The 26925-nt window shown below is 48.9% G+C and overlaps 1 protein-coding gene and 2 non-coding genes across 4 annotated transcripts in view; all 3 read right to left on the bottom strand.

The window, feature by feature from the left end:
• The window catches only part of LOC116952451 (F-box-like/WD repeat-containing protein TBL1XR1), a 32961-nt gene extending 13499 nt beyond the window's left edge, over positions 1 to 19462 (bottom strand). Inside the window, exons 1-13 of one of the 2 annotated variants that reach the window (XM_032971809.2) lie at positions 19251 to 19462; positions 18340 to 18406; positions 16767 to 16846; positions 15609 to 15754; positions 13426 to 13606; positions 12248 to 12374; positions 10476 to 10629; positions 9409 to 9472; positions 7659 to 7756; positions 6385 to 6445; positions 4016 to 4137; positions 2555 to 2629; positions 479 to 606 (exon numbers count right to left, since the gene is read on the bottom strand). In XM_032971809.2, coding sequence (XP_032827700.1) covers positions 479 to 606; positions 2555 to 2629; positions 4016 to 4137; positions 6385 to 6445; positions 7659 to 7756; positions 9409 to 9472; positions 10476 to 10629; positions 12248 to 12374; positions 13426 to 13606; positions 15609 to 15754; positions 16767 to 16824 — 1214 coding nt within the window. In that variant the 5' untranslated portion in view covers positions 16825 to 16846; positions 18340 to 18406; positions 19251 to 19462. Of the gene's footprint in view, positions 1 to 478; positions 607 to 2554; positions 2630 to 4015; positions 4138 to 6384; positions 6446 to 7658; positions 7757 to 9408; positions 9473 to 10475; positions 10630 to 12247; positions 12375 to 13425; positions 13607 to 15608; positions 15755 to 16766; positions 16847 to 18339; positions 18407 to 18917; positions 19022 to 19250 lie in introns of those variants that run through there. The other variant, XM_032971810.2, reaches the window with a different exon arrangement.
• Positions 19463 to 22801: 3339 nt separating this feature from the next.
• On the bottom strand, positions 22802 to 22992 carry LOC116952640 (U2 spliceosomal RNA). The gene has a single exon (XR_004404484.1). It is a non-coding gene; the product is annotated as a U2 spliceosomal RNA (small nuclear RNA).
• Positions 22993 to 25109: 2117 nt separating this feature from the next.
• LOC116952641 (U2 spliceosomal RNA) lies at positions 25110 to 25300 on the bottom strand. The gene has a single exon (XR_004404485.1). It is a non-coding gene; the product is annotated as a U2 spliceosomal RNA (small nuclear RNA).
• Positions 25301 to 26925: the final 1625 nt, after the last annotated feature.

The following is a 26925-nucleotide window of genomic DNA, read 5'->3' as shown; positions in this document are numbered from 1 at the left end:
GGGATTCGGAAACTTGGTCTTTCGTCAGTGAACGCGTTTTCACTTATCGTGGCACTTTTCAGGAACGCATCGACCACCGCGTGAAATGAGGGGGATTACCTTCCAGTGAAGATTCCACGGTGAAATAAATTCCCGCTGAAGACGTGATTTTTTTAAGCACCAAATTTACCGGGCGAAAGCTTCACGCTTAAAACTTCACTTATCGTTGTTCATAATAGGTATTTTGAGTTAAGTTGCGTAAAGAAGTGTATCGTACACGACGAACCAAACCCAAAAACCCAATCAATTATGAATCACAATTATGAATGCCGACTTTGATCCCACTTCTCGACAGCCCATTGGGCCAACGGTCGCCTGCCGACCACAGGCTTGGACCCGCTGGTCTATACCGGGCGTCTGTGAAGAAGAGCTTTTTAGCTCATTGGGTTCCTCCAGTTTAAATAGATCATTCCCGATTCCGATTCTAGAGGACGCAGACCTGGCGAGCATCTGGCCGCTGTTGGGGTGGCCAGAGTGGGACCCGCTTGGGCTCCAGCGGATGGTGTAGATCTCCTTGCTGTGGGCCTGCAGGTCGTGCACGCAGGTGTCCTGCTTCATGCTCCAGATCTGAGAACGATCAAAGTGCCCCGCGGTCAGATGGACAGCTGCCACCTCTTGTCCCATGTTGGACGACGCTTCTTCGCGATGTGAAGAGCGGTCAGAGTGGCTCGCGTACACGTCAACCCCCGAAGGGTTCCAAAGTCAGTCGGAGCCCGAATGGATACAAATTTGGGAAAACACCAAGGAACTGTTGAGATGGAAACCCAAGAAACTGACAGGGAAACCCCGAGAAGCTGAGGCACAGAAACATTGAGCAGCAAGCAAAGGCGAGTCAACTTTTGTCGAAAATGTGGGGGAGTTTACTGAATTGGTTTGCGTAGCAGCAATAGGTTAATGCACACCACTTATTAAACACACCCCCCCCCAACCACCCATAGCAAAATGAAATAATAACATTCGATAGTTGTGATTAGTTTGCTGCTTGCTTATGATAAGAGAGGCAGTGAGTACAGACAGAACTCGTGGAGCTGACCACTTACACGAGGCCTGAACCACGGGCAGCAGCTGCTGGCGAGACGCTGCGGTAAACAGGGCCGAGTGTGTGATTTGCAACAGGTGAACTACACCGCGAGAATCCATTAGACGGCCGTGAGGTGCTCAACGTTGTGAGTCCCAGGGATGATGCTCCGTTAGATGCGGTGGTGAGATGTTAACTACCTCGCCTGCTATGCATGCAGGACAGCATGGCTTTGATCCCGACCCTATTTGGAGTCTGCATGTTCTCTCCGTGGTCGCGTGGATTTTTCTCCGGGTCCTCCGGTTTTTCCCCCCACATTTGGAATCATCCGTTCAGAGTCTTTGGGCTGCTATACATTTACACGTGATAAGCCACTTCGTTGAGCTATCACTTGTGGCCAGGTCACTTCTGAAAAGCAGCTACATAGCTCAGTGGGCCTTACCTGATAAAATAGAAATAATTTAGTTTATGCATGGGTTCACCAAATGTCGATCAGCGGGCACACGAGTCTATATTCATATTTACCTCTCAAGAAGTTCACTGGGCTGCATTAAAAACCCAAGAGGTTTCTTGTGCAGACATCGGTGATCGACAACACCTTGGTCAGGCTAAGTTAGTGTTGTTTAACCAGGCAAGAACTAAAAGGACCAGAACAGAGCCTCCATTTGCTGGAGTGACCTGGGTCACCAATATGACAAATGCAAAATAAAGTGGAGCGATAAAGCATAGAGAAATCGGAGCAAAAATATGTGTCACGAAAAAAAATTAAAAGTGCACAAACATAAATCCGTGTAAAATAATACATTTTTTGTTGGGTTAAGTCGGCTCGATAAGATTCATTTTAGACTGTTCATCTTAAGTAGGCAACCTTGATTAATCAGGTCCGACTGTTCCCATGTATCCACAACCAGACTCAAGCTGGTCCCAGACTCAAGCTGCTCCCAGATTCAAGCTGGTCCCAGACTCAAGCTGGTCCCAGAATCAAGCTGGTCCCAGATTCAAGCTGCTCTCAGATTCAAGCTGGTCCCAGATTCAAGCTGGTCCCAGATTCAAGCTGGTTCCAGATTCAAGCTGGTCCCAGACTCGTATCAGAGCCAAGATTGGCCAGCTGAGTCTGGGACCAGTCTGGGACCAGACTCCGCTAACCCCATGACGTTAAAACCATATCCAGAGTTGGGCCGGCCTCCACACAAGGGTCGTAGAGTTCAGAAAGGGAGCTCCGAGGCCAAGGCACAGAAAGCTTTACTGGCTACGGCTCCACAGACCTGCTGTGCAAACCAAGGGGCCACAGTGACATTGGGCATGACTCCCGCCCGGGCCAAGGTTTTTAGCGGCTGCGGAAATGAGAATTCCCTGGGCTTTTGAACTCCGAACCTCGCCGGTGCTGGCTCGTCGCTCCGACAAGAGCCGTCACGAGCACCTGGAGTCGCCGACCTCATGGGTTTTGTGATGCCACCTACTAAAAAAAAAAAGAGAGTTGTTTGTTCGTGCGCGCACCTTGAGAGTCATGTCGTCAGAGCAGGAGGCGAGCAGCGTCCCCGAGGGGTCCCACTTGATTGCGTTAACTTCGTTCTGTTCCACACGCAGACACACGTGCGAACGGTGATAAACCAGCAACATGCTTGTGCTTTCGCGTATTACCATAAAAAAAAAGTATCCAGAAATTCAGCATGGATTAACAACATAATTTATATAACCACCATCGCCGCAGCATTAAATATGTATCCATGAACACATGAAAAACTGAGTGTCAAAACCGGTCCAGAGTTCGCTTGTACTGAAGAAACTCTGCTGATATAATAATTTGTAATTCTAAAGTGCCTTACACCCGGAGATCACAAGGCGCTGTACAAACACAAACACAGACGCATGCAGGCTCACACCCATAACATCCAACCGAAAAAAACGATATATTAAAGAAATAGAAAACACCACTTAAAAACAAGTGCGTCTTAAGGCTCTACCAGAAAGCTGTAGCTGGCGGGTTACGTACCAAATATTTATTCATTATTTTACGTGGAGATGGATACGTTAAGGAGTATCGTCTGCTTATTTATATTATAAACGGCTGTTGCCTACTAATGGGGGGGGGGGGGGGAGTTATCTCTCACTTAACTATTTTGTAAGGAGATTGTTCCTATGAAATTTGACAAATTCGGACCGTGACTCCAGGAAATGTGGTCTGCTCTTGTTCAAATGTGACGTTGCGGGATCTGGAACGTCCACTGCAAAGCTGACGGCTGCGTAGGCATTGTGATGTCATTGTGATGTCATTGTCATTGTGATGTCATTGTGATATCACGTGCGTGCAATACATCACGGACGTAAATGACCGTGACTCTGGGGCTGAGAGGCCAAGCCAAGTGTCACTCGAAAGCCAGGACACAGAGGTGGGGCCTCTGTCTCTCAGAAGTGATTCCCCCCCCCACCAAAGACAAAGACCCCCCGCATAGCCTGTAACAGACTGTTGGAGCAAGTACCGTTAGCGAGCAGCTATGAAGGCCGACACGGCACATGAAGGGATGATTAGCCAGCACCACGCCCGAGACTGCCTTTGTCTACCCAGTGGCGATGTTGACAAATCACACCAGGTACTCATTTGAGTCGACCTATGGGAAGCCTAGGACCGGTTCAAATAATCTTCATTGGTGGTGGCCATGAGCGGGAATGGAATTTGGGTAGCGGGGTTCGTAGCTTAGAGCACTAACCACTACGCCACCGCTCCCTACCCACTCCCACCCAAGCCACCTCCCACTGCTACGATGGAAAAAAAAACCAGCCGAGTCAAAGTTTAGGTGATGGGACGGCAGCCGGCTTGCGCGACGTCATCTTGTCATTACGGACACTACGCCCCCACAGTACTGACCGGGGCGGGCGCGGGGACTCGAACCGCAAACCCCCGCGTCGAACGGCAAAACGCGCAACCGCTCGGCACTCGCGGCGAAGCACGCGCCGCACCGTGTGCCCCCGGAAGGTCCGGATCGGCTCCTCCTCTCCCAGCCGGCACACGTGGATGCTCATGTCCGTGCTGCACGAGGCGAAGCTGTCGTCCGTCTGCCAATCGACGTCCAGCGCGGGCGCTGCAACGCGAGGAACGAGGGAGACGACAAAGGGGGCCGGAGGCCGGCGGTTCGGATGTTACAACAGCCACACCACGGTACAGGTTTCACTTCGCCCCCCCCCCCCCCCCCCCCCACCGACGCTTCGCGAGCCAAAAGGCCGTGGGGGATCTGCTCCCCACCGCCCCCTTCCCCTCGCTCCTCTGGACGGTCGTGTCGTGAAAGGAGAGAAGACAATTTTTTTTTAAGTCATTCACAACATGTAAGCTGAAATATGCTAAGTTTCGGAATTGTCTAAGGTGTTTTTTTGTTGTTTCAAACGTGCGACCCTGACATTAGCCGAAACGCAGCAGAGACCCCCCCCCCCAATCGATTCTGAGGTTGGCTCCGGTGAAAAAGCGTCGCCCTCCCTACCAACGCAAGGCACCGCGCAGGTGTGCCGAGCCCGCCAGGTGACCGGGACGGCACGGCAGGGCTGCCGTTTGGAACCCCGGGCCCGAGCGGCGAAACCGAGCGGAGCGCTGAGCCAGCATACTTCCCGGTGGTCGTGGAAACGCAGGAGCAACAGTTTGGTGCTACGAGGGTCCAAGAAGTTGAGGCATTTGGCCGAGCTGCGGGCTCGCTGCCCTGCAAGCGCAGGCCAGGTGTCGCCAAGCTGGGCGGCTCACGAGCCGTTAGCTCGCTGCCAGTGGCGACTGTAAGCTTCGGTCAAAAAGAATCGGTCCGACGACCCAAGCAGGATTTTACTGAAAATCAAGGCTTGTTAAGGCCCCCCACCCCCCACCCCCCCCGAGCCAGCGGTGGAAATTCCATATTCCCATGGCGAGGGAATCTCACTCATCATTTTACACACGTAGGAACATTGATACTACCGATATCAAGATGATTAAAACAGAATGGGCTTTACCCTTTCCGGCAATAATACAGGAGGTGTTAAGATCGCCTTCGTACTGTTCGCCTATTGGCGTCCTCTCGTCTAACACCGGTGAGACCATAAAAGGAGGCAATCTCTGGTGTTGGCCAATCAGGTTCCAAGACAATGCATAACATAATTTTGATTTAAAGCTTTCGTGACTGCAGGGATTCATATTCTTGGTTCTTTCGGTAAAGTCACGTAGAAGGGAAACAATAAAATAATGAAAATATAAAACAATAAATATTGTTTTATTTATATTATTCATTGTTTTATATTTAAAAAATATAAAACAATAAATATAATGTTTTATTTATATTATTTATTGCTTTATATTTTAATTATTTTATTGTTTCCCTTCTACGTGACTTTACCGAAAGAACCAAGAATATGCATAACATCATTGTTTACATGTTTTTCCCACAAGTATGTGGAGTTAATGCAGACTTGATGATGCCTTGCAATAGGTGTCTATGTGGTGTTTGAACATCTTAACACCCCCTGTATTAAATTTCGATTTAAAGCTTTCGTGACTGCAGTTTTTTATCGGTTCACTATATGGTAGTCATTATATAGTGAAGTTTATACCCAGTTACTTAATGTGAACAGCCCAGGTTATTGAAAAGTATATTGAGTACATTGATTATATTGATGTAGTTTATATTTAGTTTTTTCACATCGGTCTATTGTATGGTAGTAGGGTAATTGCAGTTCTTTAGCGTCAATATGCTAAATTCCTCTGTTGATATGTAAACTCCTTTGTCAAGGCGCTCTCTGCTCCTCGCTGCCAAGCTTAGCAGTGTTCAGTAGGACGCTGTCTTTCCGACAGCCCTGTTCTTCACCTGAGGACGGCTGATTGCGTTGTGGCTGAAACGTCGTGAGAATTTTATTATTTTATTATTTCCCTTCTACGTGACTTTACCGAAAGAACCAAGAATATGAATCCCTGCATTATTACCGGAAAGGGTAAAGCCGATAGTTTTTTCAACATATTGGTACTCCCTTTGTGGCACGATTCATGCAAACATCAGGTGGTGCCGTTCACTTTGGCCTCAACTGATACCAACTGTGAATGCCTGCGGTGTTTGAAGCAGCTCACGTGCAGCGAGGTCACCAAGTGAATTAATAACAGATCAGTAAATAAACACAATTGATCGTTTCTTATCTTACATACATTGAACATAGCACCTTAATAAATTGTACATAAGATGATAGTGGTTAAAATAAAGAGGAGGGTTATTAAAAGCGGTGGTGTAGTTGGGGTGACAGTTAGGAGAACAGGTCAGAGTGATTAAGTCTCCGGCACCGGCACGGTGATGCCGTTGGCGGCGTGGTCACGGCACGCGAGGATTTACCCGAGTGGAACGGAAACTGCTGCTTGGCTTCTCCTGTCTGTGCGTCCCAGATGATGGTCGTCTGAGAGCGAGGGGCGAGAGAGACACACGGCACGCGCCACCACGTCTCACACCGCTCGCGTTCACGCCGCCTCTCGTGGATGGACACTCCGGCAACCTCCGCCTAGCTTCCTGCACCTCCACTTAGCTTCACACCACACCTCCAGTTAGCTTCCTGCACCTCCACTTAGCTTCACACCACACCTCCACTTAGCTTCACACCACACCTCCACTTAGCTTCACACCACACCTCCACTTAGCTTCCAGCTCCACCACTTAGCTTCACACCACACCTCCAGTTAGCTTCCTGCACCTCCACTTAGCTTCACACCACACCTCCACTTAGCTTCACACCACACCTCCACTTAGCTTCCAGCTCCACCACTTAGCTTCACACCACACCTCCAGTTAGCTTCCCACCACACCTCCAGTTAGCTTCCTGCACCTCCACTTAGCTTCACACCACACCTCCAGTTAGCTTCACACCACACCTCCGCTTAGCTTCACACCACACCTCCACTTAGCTTCACACCACACCTCCACTTAGCTTCCCGCACCTCCACTTAGCTTCCCGCACCTCCAATCAAGTTCCCACACATCCAATTAGCACGTTTGGCTACGTAAGGTGCAAAGTAAGTTCAGTATACACACACACACATACACGCTCCAATCATTTACGAGTGTTTACATTTACGCATTGTCGCTGAAAATGTCCCGCAACGAGTCGTTTGTTTGCAGGCATCTTGCAGACTGGGCGGGGAGCGTAGATTTCTGACGGCATTATGAGAGCAATTCGCGTGGGTGTGTGTGGAATTGCCTCCCCCCACCCTGCCACGCTCAAAAAACAGAATTGGTCAGGAAGCACGCAAGCAGGGCCGTCCTGAAAACGAGACCACGCGAGCGATGAGCCAGCGCTGACAATTCCACATTCCAATGGCGAGGAGACCTCGGTGATCATTTCACATGCGTTTTCAAGCAACATTGGCAATACTGTCATGGCATGAGTAATGTCAACATGAGATAATGCGTTCACTTTGGTTTCAAGTGATATAACTGTAAATGCCTGCGGTAATTTGAGTACATATGTAGTCCATTCACTAAGTGCATTCATAACGTAGTCGCGAATAATAGCTGTAAGTTGACACGAATTGTATTTCACCAGGGCTTAGGTGGTGTTATTGTAGGCATATGTGTTGCCGAGTTAGAGCTATAGTGGGGGAGACAAGAGTCCTCACCTTGTCCACACCAGCACTCAGAATGTAGTTCCCCTCTTTGTTCCACTTGAGGGCGAAAATGGGGCCTTTGTGTTGCCCCAGTGTGCTCGAAAGGTTACCTACAAACACGCACAAGACACACATAGGTCCCCCGTATAGCCTTAACAGACTGTTGAAGCATGCGTTGTTAGTGAGCATCTACGAAGGCCAGAATGTCACTCGAGGTGGTGGCGTGGCCTGAATCGAGCCTGGCTGCCTGTGTCTCGCTAGTGCTGATGTTTACACATCGCACCAGGTACTCATTTAAGGCTGAGCTGACTTTGGAGATGACCAGGAATGGATCAAACATTCACCACTGTTGTTAGTCATGAACTCGAATTGAACTCGGGTCACCGGGTTCATAGCACAGTGCGCTAAGAAACTTCATTCCCGCTCCGCACAACAACCGCCAAACACACAAACACAAAGCTCTCCCTGTCTAGTCTTCAACAGACTGTTGGGGCAAGTGTTGCAAGCGAGCATCTATGAATGCCAGCATGGCACACAAGGGGTTAGCGTTCCCAGCACCATTCCCAGCCACCTTTGTCTCCCCAACGCTGATATTTACACACCACACTATGTACTCATCTGAGGCAAGAGTCGACCTAAGTGATGCACGGCATCAGTTAATAAACTCGTCACTGGTGTTGGCCGTGAGCGGGAATCGAACACGGATACAAAGTTCCTGCTTTAGCTCGGCTGCTTCCAGACTGCCAATCGGAGGGTGTGGGAAAGTGTGAATCATAAGTCACTCCCCCCCCACCCCCCCCTACCATATTTAGGTTTCATCTTCACTGGTTGGACATGTTCGTCTATGTCTCATGACATGAATGAAGAAATTACTCGATTTGGAAGAAAAAAAAACACATTGCAACATGACCAGCGGACTATACCAGGCTGCCAAGCGTAGCGCCTTGGGTAATCGAATCGCGTTCATAGAATAGCGCCAATTGAAAATCTACTAATCAATGTATTACGACACACGGTCTCAACGGTCGTCAGCTCCAGCATCGGGCCGGGTAGCCGGGGGCATGGGCGGGTTGGACCACAGCGCCAGCCTGTTTTTGGGTCGTGTGGAAGGCACAACTCTGTGGCTTTTAGTTTGCGTGCGAGTCGCGTCATGTTCACGATGGAGCAACACGATTATGGGTTTCTGTACATGTTACCGTACGTGACGGTGCGAAAATAACCCAGCGTCCAAACAAAGACGGATACTTAAATTTTGATTTAAAGCTTTCGTGACTGCAGTAATTCATATTCTTAGTTCTTTCGGTAAAGTCACGTTAAAGGGAAACAACAAAATTATATATAAAACAATAAAAATTCTCATGACGTTTCGACCATAACACAAACACCTGAAGACGACCGTTTGTGTTATGGTCGAAACGTCGTGAGAATTTTTATTGTTTTATATATAATTTATTATTTTGTTGTTTCCCTTTAACGTGACTTTACCGAAAGAACTAAGAATATGAATAAAGACGGATACTGTTATTGAACAAAAAACATTCTAAGCTTTGTTGCGCGTCCGATGAAAGTGGGTCGGGTCGGATCAGGATGTGGGTCACATGAAAGCGGGTCAGGTTAGAATGTGGGTCTAATGAAAGCGGGTCGGGTCAAATTGCAGGTAAAATTGGCGTTGTAGAAGTGGGTCACGGGGTTTGGTTGGCTATTGGGTCAAAAAGGAAGATCCGGGCAGGCCTCGAAACTGGGGCAATCGCCTAAAACTCACCGTCCTTCGTCCAGATCCGGGCGAACCCGTCATAGGAGCCAGTGGCCAGCAGCGTTCCTTCGCTCTACAAACACAGCGACGCATATTGATCAGCAGAGGTCTCGGCCTAAACCGGCGCGCGCATACTGCACACGTCTGTGCCTAGCGCACGCCTCTGCGACACCACCGAACGCCACGCCAAAATCTGTGGGTTCTCTCCGGACACACCAAGTTGCCTCCCCGCTGCAAAAATAGAGCGATGAAAAAACGTTGTGAAAAAACACACGAGGGTCCGACTGACAAAGACCAGTGGCTTACCGCGTGAGCTTTAGAATGTATTTTTTTTTTAAACAAAAACCAGTTCAAAGTTGAGACAAATATAAAGAATATCAGCGCGAGATCGGTTGCAATCTCCATATTCTTTCGCGCGGACTCTTGCACAGACAAGGACCTGTTGATGTTTGGAACAGCAACACAACGCATAAAATCCAATGTCTCGCTTGTTCAGGGCCATTCGACAGCAATGGCTGCAAGCTTTGGGTGCCGGTGCTTAACGGTGTTGATGGGCAGGCAGCTGCTGATCCATGTGTTGAGTTGCTTGTTCCACTCCGCGGTCATAAGCACAACTATTTGATTGTAATAACAGTCGACCGATTGATTCGAAATTGAGTTTTGGGTCAGATCGCCATGCGGGTAAAATGCCAACGTGTGTCCACCCGACACGGCCAGATTAAAAAAAGTTGTCACGTGAACAAACGCGACACTATCATTGCTTCGGCGTACCGGTGATGCTGCAGAGCGATCCACAACCACCTAACAATGACTCGTAACTGATATTTGGCTCAGATCGCGTTCATAGAATGTGTGTCGTGCACCCTCCTCCGCCTAACACAGGCAGCTGATAAATCCGTCACGTGACGAACATGACACTCCAATACAGCGATGCCCACGTGTTCCATTTTAATCAAAATCAATTTTGGTACGACGTCCCACGCTCTGCGTTTACAGCCAGCACTGCCAGGCGACTGGCGCAGGCAGGGGGCGCCACCATCCGGCAGCAGGAGAGAGGTCGCGAGCGACACACGCACGTTCCAGTCGAGCGATGTCACGTCCTTGTTGCTGGGCACGTCCTGGCCGCCCTCATGGATGCAGTGGCGCAGCACCAGCTGGCTGGAGCCCTCCGCCGGCGCCCCTCCCGGGCCCTCGCGCACATCCCAGATTCTGGCTGTAGAGTCACCTGACCTGGCACAGCAATGGTGTCATGTCAAGGTGTTAATTTCCGGGAAGTAAACATTTATTGTTTAAGCCACCATGTGCGCGCGACGTTTTTAAACGCGATGTAGGCGGGTCTCCAGTTTACGACGGTCTGGTTTACGACAATCAACATTTAAAACGTTTATATAACGCCACGATGGATCAATTTACGACAATCAACATTTAAAACGTTTATATAACGCCACGATGGATCAATTTACGACGCAGAAGCTTGATTTACGACACATCTTCCAGCACGACTCTGAACACGTTTTCGATGCGACTTGGGGTGGAGCTTTTGTTATTCTCAAATGTTTGCGTGGATCTATACCTATTAAACCCCGTTAGATACGGCTGACGAGGAAAAATACACCCACAAGTGACGTCTACTGTTTCTACGGTCTATGGGAAACGGGGGTCTGATTTACGACGATCCGATTTACAACGGGGTTACCAAGAACGCATTGTGACGTCATATAAGAGGGGACCGCATGTATTCCGAAACCACTGTCAGCTATACTCCGACTTGTTGGCATGACATAACTTTCCACGACCATTATCGCCACATCAGTTTCTGGTAATTGTATTTCACGTTTTCGTTGTTGTTTTTGTGCTCTGCTGTGTTTTCCAGTAGGATAAAGATTAGCTTAAACATTCTTCAACTGCAGTTCACGCAACGTGAGCCCTGCCGCGAGTCTTCCAAACACACAACGGTAACCGATTCAATAATTATAAATGAGCCTCCATTGCAATAAGAAGTACATTTTGATCCTGCCAATATATTGAAGTATGAAAATATTTTCAATTTCAAGAAATCAAAGGATTGGGACATTTGTTTTCATTCCACTCAACGTAGTTTGCAGGTAAACATTTATTTTTTTATGTTTTATAATTCAACATAAAAATGCTGAGAAAGATTAACCAAACCAAACTGAACTATTTTTTTTATTTTACCAGGTAAGACCCACTGAGCCGTACAGTTCTTTTTCAGAAGCGACCTGGCCACAAATGATAGCTCAATGAAGTGGCTCATCACGTGGAAATTTGATAGCAGCCAAATACTCTTCACCCACGTTTCTAAATGTGGAAAGAAAATCCCAAGGACCCAGAGAAAAATCCACACGACCACGGACGGAACACGCAAACTCCTAATATACACCAGGTGTCAGGGTCGCGATCGAACCCACGACCTCCTGTACACCAGGCGAGGTAGTTAACATCTCCTAGCCACCGTGATGATGATGAGAGAGACACGCACACTCCAAATATACAGCAGCAGGCGTCAGGGTCGGGATCGAACCCACGACCTCCTGTACACCAGGCGAGGTAGTTAACATCTCCTAGCCACCGTGATGATGAGAGAGACACACAAACTCCAAATATACAGCAGCAGGTGCCAGGGTCGGGATCGAACCCACGACCTCCTGTATACTAGGCGAGGCAGTTAACACCTCACCTCCTTGGCGCCCCTCTCACCGCCGTGGTGCACCATCGGGTAACCTGTGACATCACGGACACCCGTGTTGTCTGCCAGCCAGGCACTCGTCTGTGAAAAAATACCGCCGCTAGAGCTCGTGAGTCGCGTGGCGGGAGAGTCCAATCGTACCCAGAGGCGAGCAGGTCCAGGGCCGGGTTCCAGGAGCAGATGAACACCTCGGACTCGTGCCCGCGCAGCACGGACACCTTGTTCAACAGCTGCACCGAGCCCTCGTCAGGCCCATCCACCAGCGGCTCTGGAGGGGTGGAGGGGCAGCACGGGCGTACAGGTGGCCACGGGTGCAGGGAAGGACACAGCGCAGGGCAATCACACACAAAGACAAAGATCCCCCGTAGAACCTGAACAGAATGTTGGGGCAAGTGCTGTTAGTGAGCACCTATGAAGGCCGGCACGGCACACGAGGGGGTGGGGTGGCCAAGCACCACGCCCGGCCGCCTTTGTCTCCTCAGTGGAGATGTTTACACACCCCTTCAGGTACTCATTTGAGGTTTGTGTCGACCTAGGGGAGGCCCAGGACCGGTTCAGATAATCATCACCGATGTTGGCCGTGAGCGGGAATCATTCTAACAGCTGCAACTACCACTCCCAACAATAATTATGAACATGTACGCACACACACGGAGCTTAGAGGAGACTAACACCTGCAGGTCCTAGCGTACCACAACATTACAAATCACAATCATCCAAAACAAACATTTTCGTCACCCGTTTCATTAACATGAACACTGCTCAGGATACAACACACACACGTTTTCGAGCGACGACCAGGAGAACTAACGGCTGCTTCCAGAATGTGGATAGCAGTTTCATTTATGAAACCCCATCATCGTCATCTCCTATCCTTTGCCCATCCTGCTACGGCTACTCCCTGCCCCCGCCCCCCCCAGCTACGACCAGGCCCCATCCCAACCCCTAACACTACCCCAACTACTATCACTAATCCTATCACTACCTCTACCCCCCTATCACTATCCCGATCACTACCAACCCCACTGTCATCTCGCGTACAACTGCATTATTGTTGTAAAAAAGCACCATGAAATAAGGCGCGGTATAAATCCATACAATTTTAGATGAAGGCCGCGACATGTACGGCCGAGAACACAAGCCTCACCGCTACCCAAATCATCCAAGCCTTGGGCCAGCGGGCACCGTCGGCGTCGAGGCCAACCCTGCGGCGATGGAACGCTCGTGGCGCGGCACTCGGCCCGCCGGCCGCGGCGAGGCCGCGCCGCTCGCCGACGCCGCCACCAACGTATCGCTCGCTCGCTCGCTCGCGCGCTCACCGCCGAGAGCGTGCGCCCCGTAGTCGTCAACCCCGTTCATCGGCGGGCCGCCCCCGTTCTTGGGGGGCGTCCCCGGCTGCTGGCTGCTGGGGCGGTAGGCGTGGGGGCGCGACGACACGACAGCCGGCATCACGGCGTCCACCAGGGAGAGCAGCTCGATGGGGCGGAACGCCGAGCCGTCCTGGAGAGGGCGGGGACACGTCGGGCCAACGCGTTTGTGCTTAATGCGAAGACAAAGATTCCCCGTGTAGCCTTCGAGAGACTGTCGGGGGAGCGTGCTGTTGAGCGAGTAGCAGTTATGAAGGCCGGCGCAGGCGCAGCACGCGAGAGGGTGGGCGGGTGGGCCAGCACCACATCCAGCCACCTTCATCTTCCAAGCGGAGGTTTACACATCGCAGCAGATATTAATTTGAGGCCGAGATGACCTAGGTGGAAGCCCAAAATGGAAATTGAAGTCAGGTCGCAGGGTTCGTAGCGCGGCGCGCTAGCCGTGTGTTTACTCAACACGTGTGCAATGGTGCTTGCATCTTCATCGTGATTAACAGTTGTAATCAGATTTAACAACAGTGTTAATGGTATTCGATTACCTCTTCTATATTTTTTACATCAATAGTAATCAGATGCCCTATTCTTAGCAATAAAACGGAGGCCGTAAAATAAAAAAATATATAATAGATGACGTTTCAGGCAATGATCCTTCTTCATAGCGCATGAATTGAGTTTTATTTGTTAATTTTGCTTGAGCACCACTGCCAACACAGCAGCAGCATAACCAAATAACGTGTTTTCTTATCATGGGAGTCCACGGCAATATATGCTCGGTTTAAACATTTCATCACTGGTGAAATTTAATTAAACAGGTCAACAGAGGCAGCAAGAAAAACGAGAACAGAACAAGTTACAGTAAGCACCATGTGCTTCGAGTAATTGGACAAAAATAATCATTAAGGGGAGGACGTGAAGAGATGCCCAGAGCACTGAAATGAATGAAGGAACGTTGGCTAGCCGAGTGTACATGGGCCTTGACATTCATCGTAGGGTTGCATGATGTTTTGCTGTGCCTGGAGGGAAGGGAGCGAGAGAGACGTGTGCGGTGAGGAGAGCTGGCATGCGAAGAAAGGGCGAGGGGCTGAGATCAAGTAACAAATGGAACGGATGGTGCCTCAACCTTTCAGAAGAGATTGGGTGAAGTGTGCTCAAGTGTTACCCTTTAAATGTGATGGTCCGCATCTTCAACTTAACCTTCTTTAAAGTTCTGACATTATTTTTTTCCCCGGGCAGAGCCGCTGAAATTACTGAACATGTTTATTTTAGTGGGAGATGGTGGCATCACTTGTTTATAAAGTTATGAATGTTTGAGAAATGTGTGGACGTTTGGATATTCTCAAAATGGTATCGATGATATTGCTTACATGCTGAGTAACACCAGGAAGAGCCTAGCAGGGTTGCTTTAGGAATGAGGGATAGGTGGTAGTGAGCAAGCAGCAATATTCGGTGCAGGACTTGAAACCCAGTTATACAGAGACTGATGTAGCAGAACATTAATGAAATCTTACAGTCTACAACATTGTACATTTATCACATTAACCACACAGTCGCACATTAGTTTCAGTCACACATTGATCACAGGCACACATTGATCACACAGTCCCACATTCAGAATCCGAATACTTATTTATACTGGAGGAATCCGATGAGCTATAAAGCTCTTTTTCACAGAAGTCCAGTAGGGGCAGGTCAGAACGTTACAACTACACAAAAAACATTATAGAAGTACAAAGCATAAGAAAAGTAAACAAATCACTTTTAAAAAAATATATACAACAAAAAACTAAACAATTTTTTATCTTACCAGGTAAAGTCCACTAAGCTATTAGCTTCTTTTTCAAAAGTAACCTGGCCACAAAAGCTCACCAAAGTGGCTTACGTGGAAATTGAGAGCAGCTAAATAACGTCAATAATCTAAACAAAATTACAGAATGCGCTCGAACACTGATTAGTCACACATTGATCACACATTGATCACAGTCACGAAAAGATTCATCACACACTCCCACACTGATCACGCGATTACGATGACATCATGAGACACGTGCTGCGAAGGCACAGCATGCGCCGCCCCCCCCCCCCCGCCCACCAATGCCACCACCGGCCCACCACCCGCCCACCAATGCCACACCCACCTCGCTGACGGACATGTCGGCCTCAACGTACTGCAGGCCCTTCTGCAGCACGGACACGAGCGCGGCGGGGGGCACGAGGGCACCGTTGATGCTGGCGCGGCTCACGCGGCTCTCCATGCCGAAGGAGAACGCCGAGTGCGAGAAGCCTGCGCCGCGACACGTGGGCCGAGATCAGCGGCTCGTTTCAACGCTCGCGCGTTCTAACCCGCCAACGTCGGCAGGGTCTGGCTAAAGCGCCAACAAGAGCAACAACAACAACAAAAAAACCCCAAGCAATTTTTGTGTCTGAACCCGGGCAAGGTGGCAATTGTTGTGGGCACGAATCCACGTGGGGCTGTGATGACTTGGGAAGTAGATATGTTGGTAAACCATTTTGGCAGTGCTCCATCTCCATATATATACAGTGAGGGGAAAAAAGTATTTGATCCCCTGCTGATTTTGTACGTTTGCCCACTGACAAAGAAATGATCAGTCTATAAGTTTAATGGTAGGTTTATTTGAACAGTGAGAGACAGAATAACAACAACAAAATCCAGAAAAACGCATGTCAAAAATGTTATAAATTGATTGGCATTTTAATGAGGGAAATAAGTATTTGACCCCTCTGCAAAACATGACTTAGTACTTGGTGCCAAAACCCTTGTTGGCAATCACAGAGGTCAGACGTTTCTTGTAGTTGGCCAGCAGTTTGCACACATCTCAGGAGGGATTTTGGCATGGCTCAAGCATGGCTCAAGCCAGACAAGGTCTACTGCCAAATTTGTGCAGACTCAAATACCTGAAGTGTGGCACAGAATGAGCCCGTATACAGCTGATGATGGAAATAATACCCTAGAGGCTGAACTGGGGAGACCGTAAAAGATGACTGTGATCAGACTTCGCATGTCATTAAATACGCTGCCAAGTTTTCCCCATGCTGCTGGGTATGGGTACACAGCTGCCGGGAAATAATCCGCTCAGGCTGGCGAGATCTTACTGAGCCCACTGACGCATAACCTCGTCAGAGACCCCCCAGTCCATCCTCGGAGACGTGCGTTTAGTCCTGGAGACCCCTGTTTGGTGGAAACATCCCTATGCTTGGAATGGAAGACCCCTGTATCTCCCATGATACTCATTTTCTTCCAAGGAAACCCTGCATAGCCCATTGCCCATGCTCACCCGACTCCTGCAGATAACGGTAAACCAAGAAATTGACTTCATCGCTGCTTAGGCTCATGATTGCACGTGGCACGGCGGTCCTGTAAACACACAAACACATGTATGAGCACACGCCAATGAAATCTCATTGAGTCAAACATGCGAGAACCAAGTGACTTTATAAAAACATTATCAGGTATCATATTTTGGGGGGTATTTTTTGCAAATTCAACAAAGAGAATGCCCACGCGAAGCTGTGTATGTGTAGTGACTGACTCAGAGACACTAAGAGTAGGAGGCACTCTGTTTACTAACACGGCCTGACAGTGAACACTTAGTGACTACGGTTCCCAATCAGTCAGGCAGTCTACCAGGACAGCTGGTCGACTGCCTCACTGGTGACACCGAGATGGTGAAGACAGAGACGACGGTGAAGACTCCAGCAGCAGCAGCACGATGGGGACCCCACTCCACACGACAGCCCCGAGGTCCCCTCAAGGGGCCCCTCTTTTATACTGTCAGCGTGGCTTGGCTACGCCCCCGGCCACGCCCCCGGCCACGCCCCTTTCTGGAACCTCCGAGCGGGTTCTCGATGTGCCCCTTCCGTGACCCTTCCCCTAGATCCCTCTCTCTGGTCTATCACGTGACCTGCTGTTAGGCAGGGCTGCTGTGAGCTGCCACTACATATACACCAAGCGTATTGTATGGGCAGGGCCGTCCATAGGGGGATGCGGGGCCCAATTGCCCCCCCCCCCGACACCTTTAAACTAAACCGGAAGTATTACATCCGACACCGTGAAGTCATAGCGTGCCCCCCCCCCCCCTAAAGCGCGGGGCCCAGGGCATGCCACCCCCGATTCAGTGTACCCTCTGGACGGCTCTGGCTTTATCGATGTGCAGGGCCTGTACATGAACACGCACGGCCCTTTCATCAAGTCACTTATGGATGAGGGCAATGCCACGTCGTGTGGGTCATGGGAGTTATTTGACCATAATTCACCACACGGGGGTAAAAATAAAAAAAAAACAGTTCAACATTGGAATTTGCTGCATTGCCCTCTGCAACAACATTGTCCCATAGCCTAAAACAACCTGGTGTGCATGGTCACTCTTCAAAACACTATATCCAGACTCAATGCTGCAGAGACTCCACACGTGGATTATTATGAAGCAGAGGTTATGCCTCCACTCCACATCAGCGGCCCTCTCTATAATTTGCACTCAACAGTAATTTAAAGTTCAATGCGTATTTTGTTTGTACGTTTAAGCGTCTTTCGCACTGTGCGTTCGTAGCCAACCGTACTGATCGGAGGTGCGGTGCGGAAGGACAGCAAAAACACAACAAAGCCAATTTAACCAAGCGAGAATTTAAGTGACCGGCATAGCACGGGTCACTAAAATAATAAAGCGCAACAACAACAAAAAAAACCCACAATAGAACCGCACGAGGAAAAAATTAAGCAAACAGACATCGATTCGGCACTCTGCCGACCACTCAATTAACTCCCATTGCTAAGGGAAAAAAAAAATCTAACCAAGTACAATAACTTCGCTCACAAAATGAGCACCGATTCGGAGAGTGAATGTCACTTACCACGTCTCAGCGACCAAGCGATGTTCACTCCCCACGCTCTCAGTCAAGCGTCCGCGCCGACAGACCGCTGCAGCACCACGCACAACGACGACTCAAATGCCCGATCCATACATACGAATGACAGACATCATGTTCCCGGGGTCGATAATACAAGTACTACGTTGTGGGCGGTCTGCAACAAGGCTTCCCCGGCCCTACATGGCTCCCGTCATGGGATTGTGGAATTTCGCACCACTTGGGGGGGGGGCTCAGCCGCATTGGTGTTCACTGTAAAAGCACTTTCAACGTAGCTTCGTGTACCGCAGGGAACGCGGCGCAGGGTAATGCACCGTACAACTGCGTTGTACTGCGTTAAGAGAAGCTGTGGGTCGAGCAAAGCATGCTGCTGGATGTAAAACTTCTTTTCGCACCGTGCGTAGCCAAACGTGCTCATCCGATGTGCGGGGGAGCGGAGGGGAACCGGACGGCAAACGGAACGCAAAAAGCAGTTCTAATTAGAGGAGTACACACCGCGTACCGTGCACACACACACACCGCGTACAACACGAACGTGCAGTGATGTCGGCAGTGTACGATACCAATCAGCTGTGGTCACCCGCGAGACGCGCAGCAGCACTGGAACGCGCGGCGCCGCTGTTAAACCGCGTACAGTGCGCGATGCGTGTGCGTACAGTGCGCGTACAGTGCGCGATGCGTGCGCGTACAGTGCGCGACGCGTGCGCGTACAGTGCGCGATGCGTGTGTGTGCAGTGCGCGTACAGTGCGCGATGCGTGCGTGTACAGTGCGTGTACAGTGCGCGTACAGTGCGCGATGCGTTGCGTGTACAGTGCGCGATGCTGTGTACAGTGCGCGATGCACTGTGGCCCGCACGCGCGTACAGTGCGCGTGCGTCTCACGCCATCTCGCTCACCGCTCTGCTCGGGGTTCCGGCGGCTGCGTCGTCTCCAGTACCCGGCTCAGTGCCCGGCTCAGTGCCCCTCTCGGTACCCCTCTCGGTGCCCGGCTCGGTGGCCCGCGAGTGACGGCGAGGACGGAGCGCCGAGAGCGACAACAAAGACGGGGGAGGGGGACAGTGAGCAGCCGAGACGGGGAATGGCGGCTCGGGGAGGCGGGGTGATGGGGGGGGTCTGTGGGGGGTGAGGGGCGGGGTGATGGGGGGGTGAGGGGCGGGGTCTGTGGGGGTGAGGGGCGGGGTGATGGGGGGGGTCTGTGGGGGGTGAGGGGCGGGGTGATGGGGGGGGTGAGGGGCGGGGTGATGGGGGGGGTCTGTGGGGGTGAGGGGCGGGGTGATGGGGGGGGTCTGTGGGGGGTGAGGGGCGGGGTGATGGGGGGTTTGTGGGGGGTGAGGGGGTAGTGATGGGGATGAGGGGCGGGGTGAGGGGGGAGTGAGGGGGCTGAGGGGCGGGGTGAGGGGGTAGTGAGGGGGATGAGGGGAGGGGCATGGCGCTGAGTGGTGCCAGGGGACATCATTGAGTCGGTCCGCAACAATTTGTCAAACTTGACCCCTAGCCCCCCTCCCTGTACGCACGCGGACTTTTTACACCGCCCCCCCCCCCTCCTGAATCCTATAGAACGGCCCATATTTAATCCACGCAAAAACGACCAATGATTAATAATATGAACGTGTTTAAGCAAACAGATAGTCCACCGCCGGACTATCTAACTCATTTGAAGGCCAACGTAGACAAATTATTATCGAGTCTTCACCCCCCCCCCCCCGTTTCCTATGCCTACATTGTCAGTAGACCCCCCCCCCCTCCATGCGTACGTACTAAATGGATGGCCCCTAGGGAGGCCGAGGGATGATGGTGATGGTGATGATGGAGGTGGTGATGATGGAGGTGGTGATGATGATGATGATGGAGGTGGTGGTGATGATGATGGTGATGATGGAGGTGGTGGTGATGATGATGGAGGTGGTGATGATGGAGGTGGTGGTGATGATGGTGGTGATGGTGATGATGGTAATGATGGAGGTGGTGATGATGATGATGATGATGGAGGTGGTGATGATGATGGAGGTGGTGATGATGATGATGATGATGGAGGTGGTGATGATGATGGAGGTGGTGATGATGATGATGGAGGTGGTGGTGATGATGATGATGGTGATGATGGTGGTGGTGGTGATGATGATGATGTCGGTGGTGTAGGTGATGATGATGGTGGTGGTGATGATGATGGTGGTGGTGATGATGATGGAGGTGGTGGTGGTGATGATGATGGAGGTGGTGGTGATGATGATGATGTAGGTGGTGTAGGTGATGATGATGGTGGTGGTGATGATGATGGAGGTAGTGGTGGTGGTGATGATGATGATGTAGGTGGTGTAGGTGATGATGATGGTGGTGGTGATGGTGATGATGATGATGGAGGTGGTAGTGGTGATGATGATGATGGTGGTTGGTGGTGCTGATGGTGATGATGATGGTAGTAGTGGTGATAATGGTGACGATGGTTATGATGTTGGCGGTGGTGATGCGGGGGAGGCGGCTGGATTAGGGCTGGCCTAGGGGCGCTGTAATTCGATCAACTCGGGCACAATCATCGATCCGAGTCGTGCCGCATGGATGCTGCTCTTTGTGGATCGAGGATCGAGGCTAATTCTATCGATTCCGCTCAGTCGATCCGGAGCCAGATCAAAGTCGATCTGGCAGCCGTCTTGATTAGTGTCAAATGTAATCTTAAATCGCATTCCGCGCTTCAATGGGTATACAACAATAAACGAACATTTATGCCAGATTTCTACGTATATGAATCTGTTCATTTAGTTGATCAGATTGCTATGTTAGGTCGCTGTGTAAAAAATGTATTTGAATGTTATACTGATGACCGACTTTATCAGAGCCGCGATTCAGTGTATTCTGATGTCCAACTATATCATCAGCTTGACTCTTGAGTGTCCGATCTTTTATTAAACTTCATTCAATGAGTGCAGACACGACCATTGCATTCCGATGCCCTACTTTATCTTAATTCTGTGTCAAAGTTTGCATTTTACACATTCAGTGAGTGCAAACAAATGAACGTACACGCAGCGAGAGAGATGGTGAGACCAGCCCCTCGAATGGTGCCACACGCCCCAGAGAAAATACGGCCACAAAGCCAGAGGCATAATAGACGTCAAGTCAGAACTTCACTCACGCCTACGGCCCCTACACACACAGACCACCCATTCCACGTCCGCACAGCGCATCTGCTCCACTCAACTTCAGCTGACAGCGGTCTTGGTGAGGCTAGAAGAGGCGTGAGCCGGCTCCATCGCTCCTGCCCGCTACATGCGTTGCCTCTGGCTGCTGCCGGCCGGCTACCCTGTGTGTCTCTGTCTTTGAAATCTGTTGCGTTGTATAGGCGCGTGATGGAGAAGATGCTGGTCGTAATGGGACCATAAATGTTTTCAACACCCCCACCAAAAAAAATGTCGCTTTTTGACATACACGACTGCGATTACTTTTTAAGCTGCAGGTAACACGGGTATAGACTTATGAAACGAATAATATGATATTGTAGAATATTGTAGACTGGAGGAAAATAATGAAAATGGGAGGTTCCATTGTTTGATAAACTGCTTTTGTGTTTAGGTTGGCTACGTACGGTGCGAAAGAAGTTCAACACGCAAAGTGTATCGGTGTGTTGCGTGTGATGGATGTGGTGACAGTGTCGGTGAGATTGATGGGTTGAGTGACAATGGGGTAAAAACAGATCGGAGGGTGTGAGACCAGTAGCAAGTCTGCTGATGTAATTTGGGAGGCTAAGTGAGGCCTTCATCCAGCAGTATATTGACAAAAGGCCCGTGTTAAAAACAATGCAAATAAAATATACATTCTGGAGAGCGAGGGAGTAAAGCTCCATTACCCCGAAAATGTTTTATTTACACTCACAGAATTAACATTATGAGACCTCCTTTGCCAGTAGCAAGATATAATAATAGGTTTTTACCCTTTTATCTGGCAACAAAACTGATACTTTTTTTTACAAGGGATCATGTTTGCATTAACCACAACACTTGCGGTCAAAATGCAAACAAAAAGACAACACTGATAATGTATACACTTTCCTTGAGACAGCTTTTCTTAGAGCCCAGTCTCACATGGTGTTAAAAAATGGTATCAGTTTTGTTGCCTGATAAAAGGGTAGAAACCTATTATTATACTCACTGAATTAATATGCAATCGGACATCGATAATACCACTGGTTTCTACGTGTTCATCGAATAAAGTTTAATATAGAACCGGACGCTCAGAAAGACGTGCATAAGAAAACCAACAACAAAATATGAGGTTAATCATACATTTGGGGTCAATATCTACAAGATCGGTGATTCCATTGTGCTGTAGATGAGAATTCCATGGAGAAAAGACAGAATTTATGCTTGACGTAGCCGGAAATGTCTGGTAACAAAAAAACAGTGGAAAATACTAGGCTGAAATCTATTTTTTTTATATTTTCCCTCCCCAAGCGGGGAGGTGCACCATTCCCGGAGGTACTGCAATACCGGGTTGATGCGCGGAGTGGACGGAGCAAGCCCCTATTCCATCTCCCTGTCCCAAAAATCAATTTAATATAAGGTACCACAATGTGGTACGTATCAGATATTAAACTGATAAGAACAGATACTACACTTGATCTTAGCCAAAAGGCCGAGAAGCGATAACGTAAAGCAGTCGGCGGTGGGGTACACATACCCACAGACTATTGCTCTACGCTATGGGGTCAAACCATGATTATCGGGAAACAGCTATCATCACATGTAATACATCCAACTACGCGGAACAATTAAATATCGTAAATAACTTGACGTAAAATGTCGGAGCTGGAAATCTTTTTGCATGAAAATGTAAAAGAATGTTGTTGTTAGAATCCCGCGCAATGGCCTATGGGAATTATGTCATTACGGCCATATCGCCTTGCGCCACTTGGTGGCGTGTTACCCACGTGAGTGTGTGAATAGACTGATGTTTGTAATCGATTCTCATGTTCAAGATAATTAATCTACGCGCTTTATATTTTCATGAATGATCCTACTTACACTACACGTGTTTTATAATAAGTACAGTACAGCATATTGTTAGAATCCCGCGCAATTACTTATGGGAAGATGCCAAAAGTTATCTATGGGTCGTATCGTGGTGAATTCAAAACGGATACATTACATGTAACACAATCTTAATTGTGTTTTTTTTTAAAACGTTGTATACAGATTTACATTATACTGTATATTTAAATTCGGACATCTGATTTTTATACCGAAAATATATCATTACAGCTAAATATTAGCACCCGACGCAAACGCTCATTGGCATTAGTCGGTACCGCCTTGCACCACGTGGCGACGTTGCTGTACCACCCGTGGGCGTGATAACTCCTGGACTAAGTTCTAAATAGATATTTTAATAAATTATCCTATTTACGGTCAAGTAAAACATCTTGCGATGCGGTCGCATTTGAAAGCGTCGAAAATGCAAATCGTATGTAATTGTGACTTTTGTTCCCCAACCTCGTGTGTCGCTATTGGGTCAACAGGGGGCGGAAGAGTGGCTACGCCGATGTTAAAGGACGATGGCCAAAGTGGCCATCCGTGATCTCTGGGACAACGGATCCTGGGACACAATCCCCAGAACCCGAGAGGGGGGATTGGGGGATGACGTCACCCTTACAGGAACTGGTGGAAGGTTCTGGAAGGCGGGGCCAGGGCGGAGCAAGCCCAGGACCTGTATATAAATCGGACCTTTGAACGATAGAGTCAGTCACCTCCACTCCGAAGACCTGGGCTGCAGCTAGGACCCTGGACCCAAGCTCCGTCGTCCTTCTAAGGGCCGGAGCTGAGCGAGGCCAGTGGTCAGGACCCGAAGACCCTGGCACGGTCGGGTCAGCAAAGCCTCCCCTAGGGCCCAGCCGGAGGATGGGAAATTAGCAGGGTCCCAGTGGTAGGTCCGTGCAGCCCGAAGGCCATACCTCCCCAGGTATCGATCGGGTAGGGACCCTGCAGCAAGAGTGCTAATAAATCTTGTGTTGCCTCAATTGGTGTCTTCCCTGGTTTTTGAACCACTATATATGTGAACGCGTAGCGATTTGTATATTAAACTCGAGGCGTATACTCACGGACTCTCTCATATGTCAATCTTTAATTTAAATAAAATCGCACAGTCGAAGGGGCCGTCCATAAATGACGTCTCACGATTTCTGACGATTTTTGACCCCCCCCCCCCCCCCCGTCGTCACACGGCGTCACAAAAAGTCAGACCCCCCCTTCAAATATGACATGCTTCAAATCGCTTTAAACTATTGCCATTGTAGTGCGTATTTAATGTGGCGCTGCACTCTGATGTTGTAGGAGAAAACATTTATTAAAAAGTCTATTTAATTAAGTGGAACGTGTTGTCTATATTTATTTAAAATTGCGCATTTTCATGCGACTTGACATTTCTGAAACCCACCCCCCCCACCTCCTCACACATCGTCCCAAATGTCTGACCCCCCCTCGCCCTAGGTGCGTGACGTCATTTATGGATGGCCCCGAATGGCGCCAAACGGAACATGACAACCGAAAAGGAGTCAGACAGAGATCAAAACGGCGTGACAGATGGCACACGTGATTCAGACGCAATACAAACAGGATGCCTTGTCTCTCGACACGCAATGCGCTCATGTTCGCGCTAACGAGGTTACGTGCTGTACCGGGCGAGGTGACTTTTTGTCACCAGTTGCGAACTGAACGCACCACGTTGACGCCTGCTAATATTTGTTTAACATTTTCCCTCCCCAAGCGGGGAGGTGCACCATTCCCGGAGGTACTGCAATACCGGGTTGATGCGCGGAGTGGACGGAGCAAGCCCCTATTCCATCTCCCTGTCCCAAAAATCAATTTAATATAAGGTACCACAATGTGGTACGTATCAGATATTAAACTGATAAGAACAGATACTACACTTGATCTTAGCCAAAAGGCCGAGAAGCGATAACTTCAACCTGTCGGTGGTGGGGTACATATACCCACAGAAACTCCCTCTACGCTATGGGGTCATACCATGATCACCATAAAACAGCTATAATCACATGTAACGCAGCTATACACGTAATATGGAACATTGTTTATAGCTTGAAATTTAATTAACTTTAAGTTACAGATCGTATGTTTGTATCGAAAATATAGGATAGCACATTTTTTTAGAATCTCGCGCAATGCCTTATGGGAGTGACGTTGCGCCTTCTCTACGCTATGGGTCGTACCATGATTCACACAAAACGGCTATTTCACATGGAACACAATCTCACTCGTGATGTGAAAATATTTTAAACAGATTTACATCACATGTTTTAAATTCAGATATCTGCTGTTTGTACCGTATATACATTTCGCGAATTATTAGCATCCAGCCAGAGGCTCAAATCATTTCCGGTTATACCGCCATGCCCCACGTGGCGGTGCACACGTGTGAGTGATAAGGTGGACAACGTCCGGCCCACGGGCCGTATAAGGCCCGCGAAATCATTTGGTCTTCTTTGGTTCTTTCGGTAAAGTCACGTAAAATGAGAATAAAATAATAAATTGATAAAATAAAATAACACAATAAAATTCTCACGACGTTTTCGGCCACAACGTCGTGAGAATTTTATTGTGTTATTTTATTTTATCAATTTATTATTTTATTCTCATTCTACGTGGTGACTTTACCGAAAGAACCAAAGAAGATGAATCCTTGCAGTCACGAAAGCTTTAAATCGAAAAATCATTTGGTCTGTTCCAGCCATCCAATTGACCAAATATAACAGGCTAATTTTTAAATTGATCATTTTGTATGGCCCGCGAATGATGTTATATGAATATCCAAATGGCCCTTGACAGAAAAAAGCTTCCCCACCCCCTCCAATCGCTCTATTAACTTTTCAAAATGTATTCTATTTACACGAGACGTGTCCGTGACCGGAAACATGTATAATCTCGTATTAACATAAAGGCAGTAAAATTTATATCAATATATTAATCCTCCCGGGTCCTTCGCACTTGTAGTCGCAGTGATGCCATCACGTTCCCCTATTTTAAGACCAACAGCGGGAATACGTGTACTGAACTTCACAATTCTGGCGTTCGCCTGATGAAGCTGGTTGTTGTGATCACCAGCGAAACGTAGCACTCCATTGTAAATGTTGTGGCGTTAACCTCTCACGCACCGGTGTGCTAAAGTCTTCACAAACTGGCGCACGTTTTAGTCATGTCACAAGCCTCACCAATTGGCTGTTGGGTGGATGTGGGTTTACGGCAAAATTTACGCTATCTAACCCCTAAAAACTATCATGCGTAAGTATCTGTGTGATTTTGTGTCTTTGTGTGTACACTTACATTTCGTTAAATAAAAAAAAGATTGTAATGTCGACTTGTGTATGTTATGCGTGTGGCAGTGTACTGTATGTTTGCACGTGTGTGTAGCCGTGTGGTTATTTATCTATGGGGTGATGCACGCTGCAGTGGTGCTGCAGTACGATCGTGTTAAGTGGTTGTGTTGTGGGTTCTGTGTTTGCCGTTGTGTGGTGTACAAAGCTATTGTGATACGTTGTGAATGTGGTGGGTTCTGTGTTTGCCGTTG

This window comes from Petromyzon marinus, chromosome 47 (genome assembly GCF_048934315.1).
Source record: "Petromyzon marinus isolate PM22_M1 ecotype Great Lakes invasive population chromosome 47, UKy_Petmar_22M1.pri1.0, whole genome shotgun sequence".
In the NCBI taxonomy this organism is placed as follows: domain Eukaryota; kingdom Metazoa; phylum Chordata; class Hyperoartia; order Petromyzontiformes; family Petromyzontidae; genus Petromyzon; species Petromyzon marinus.
The sequence above is the reverse complement of the archived record's forward strand: the minus strand, read 5'-3'. Positions and strand labels throughout refer to the sequence as shown.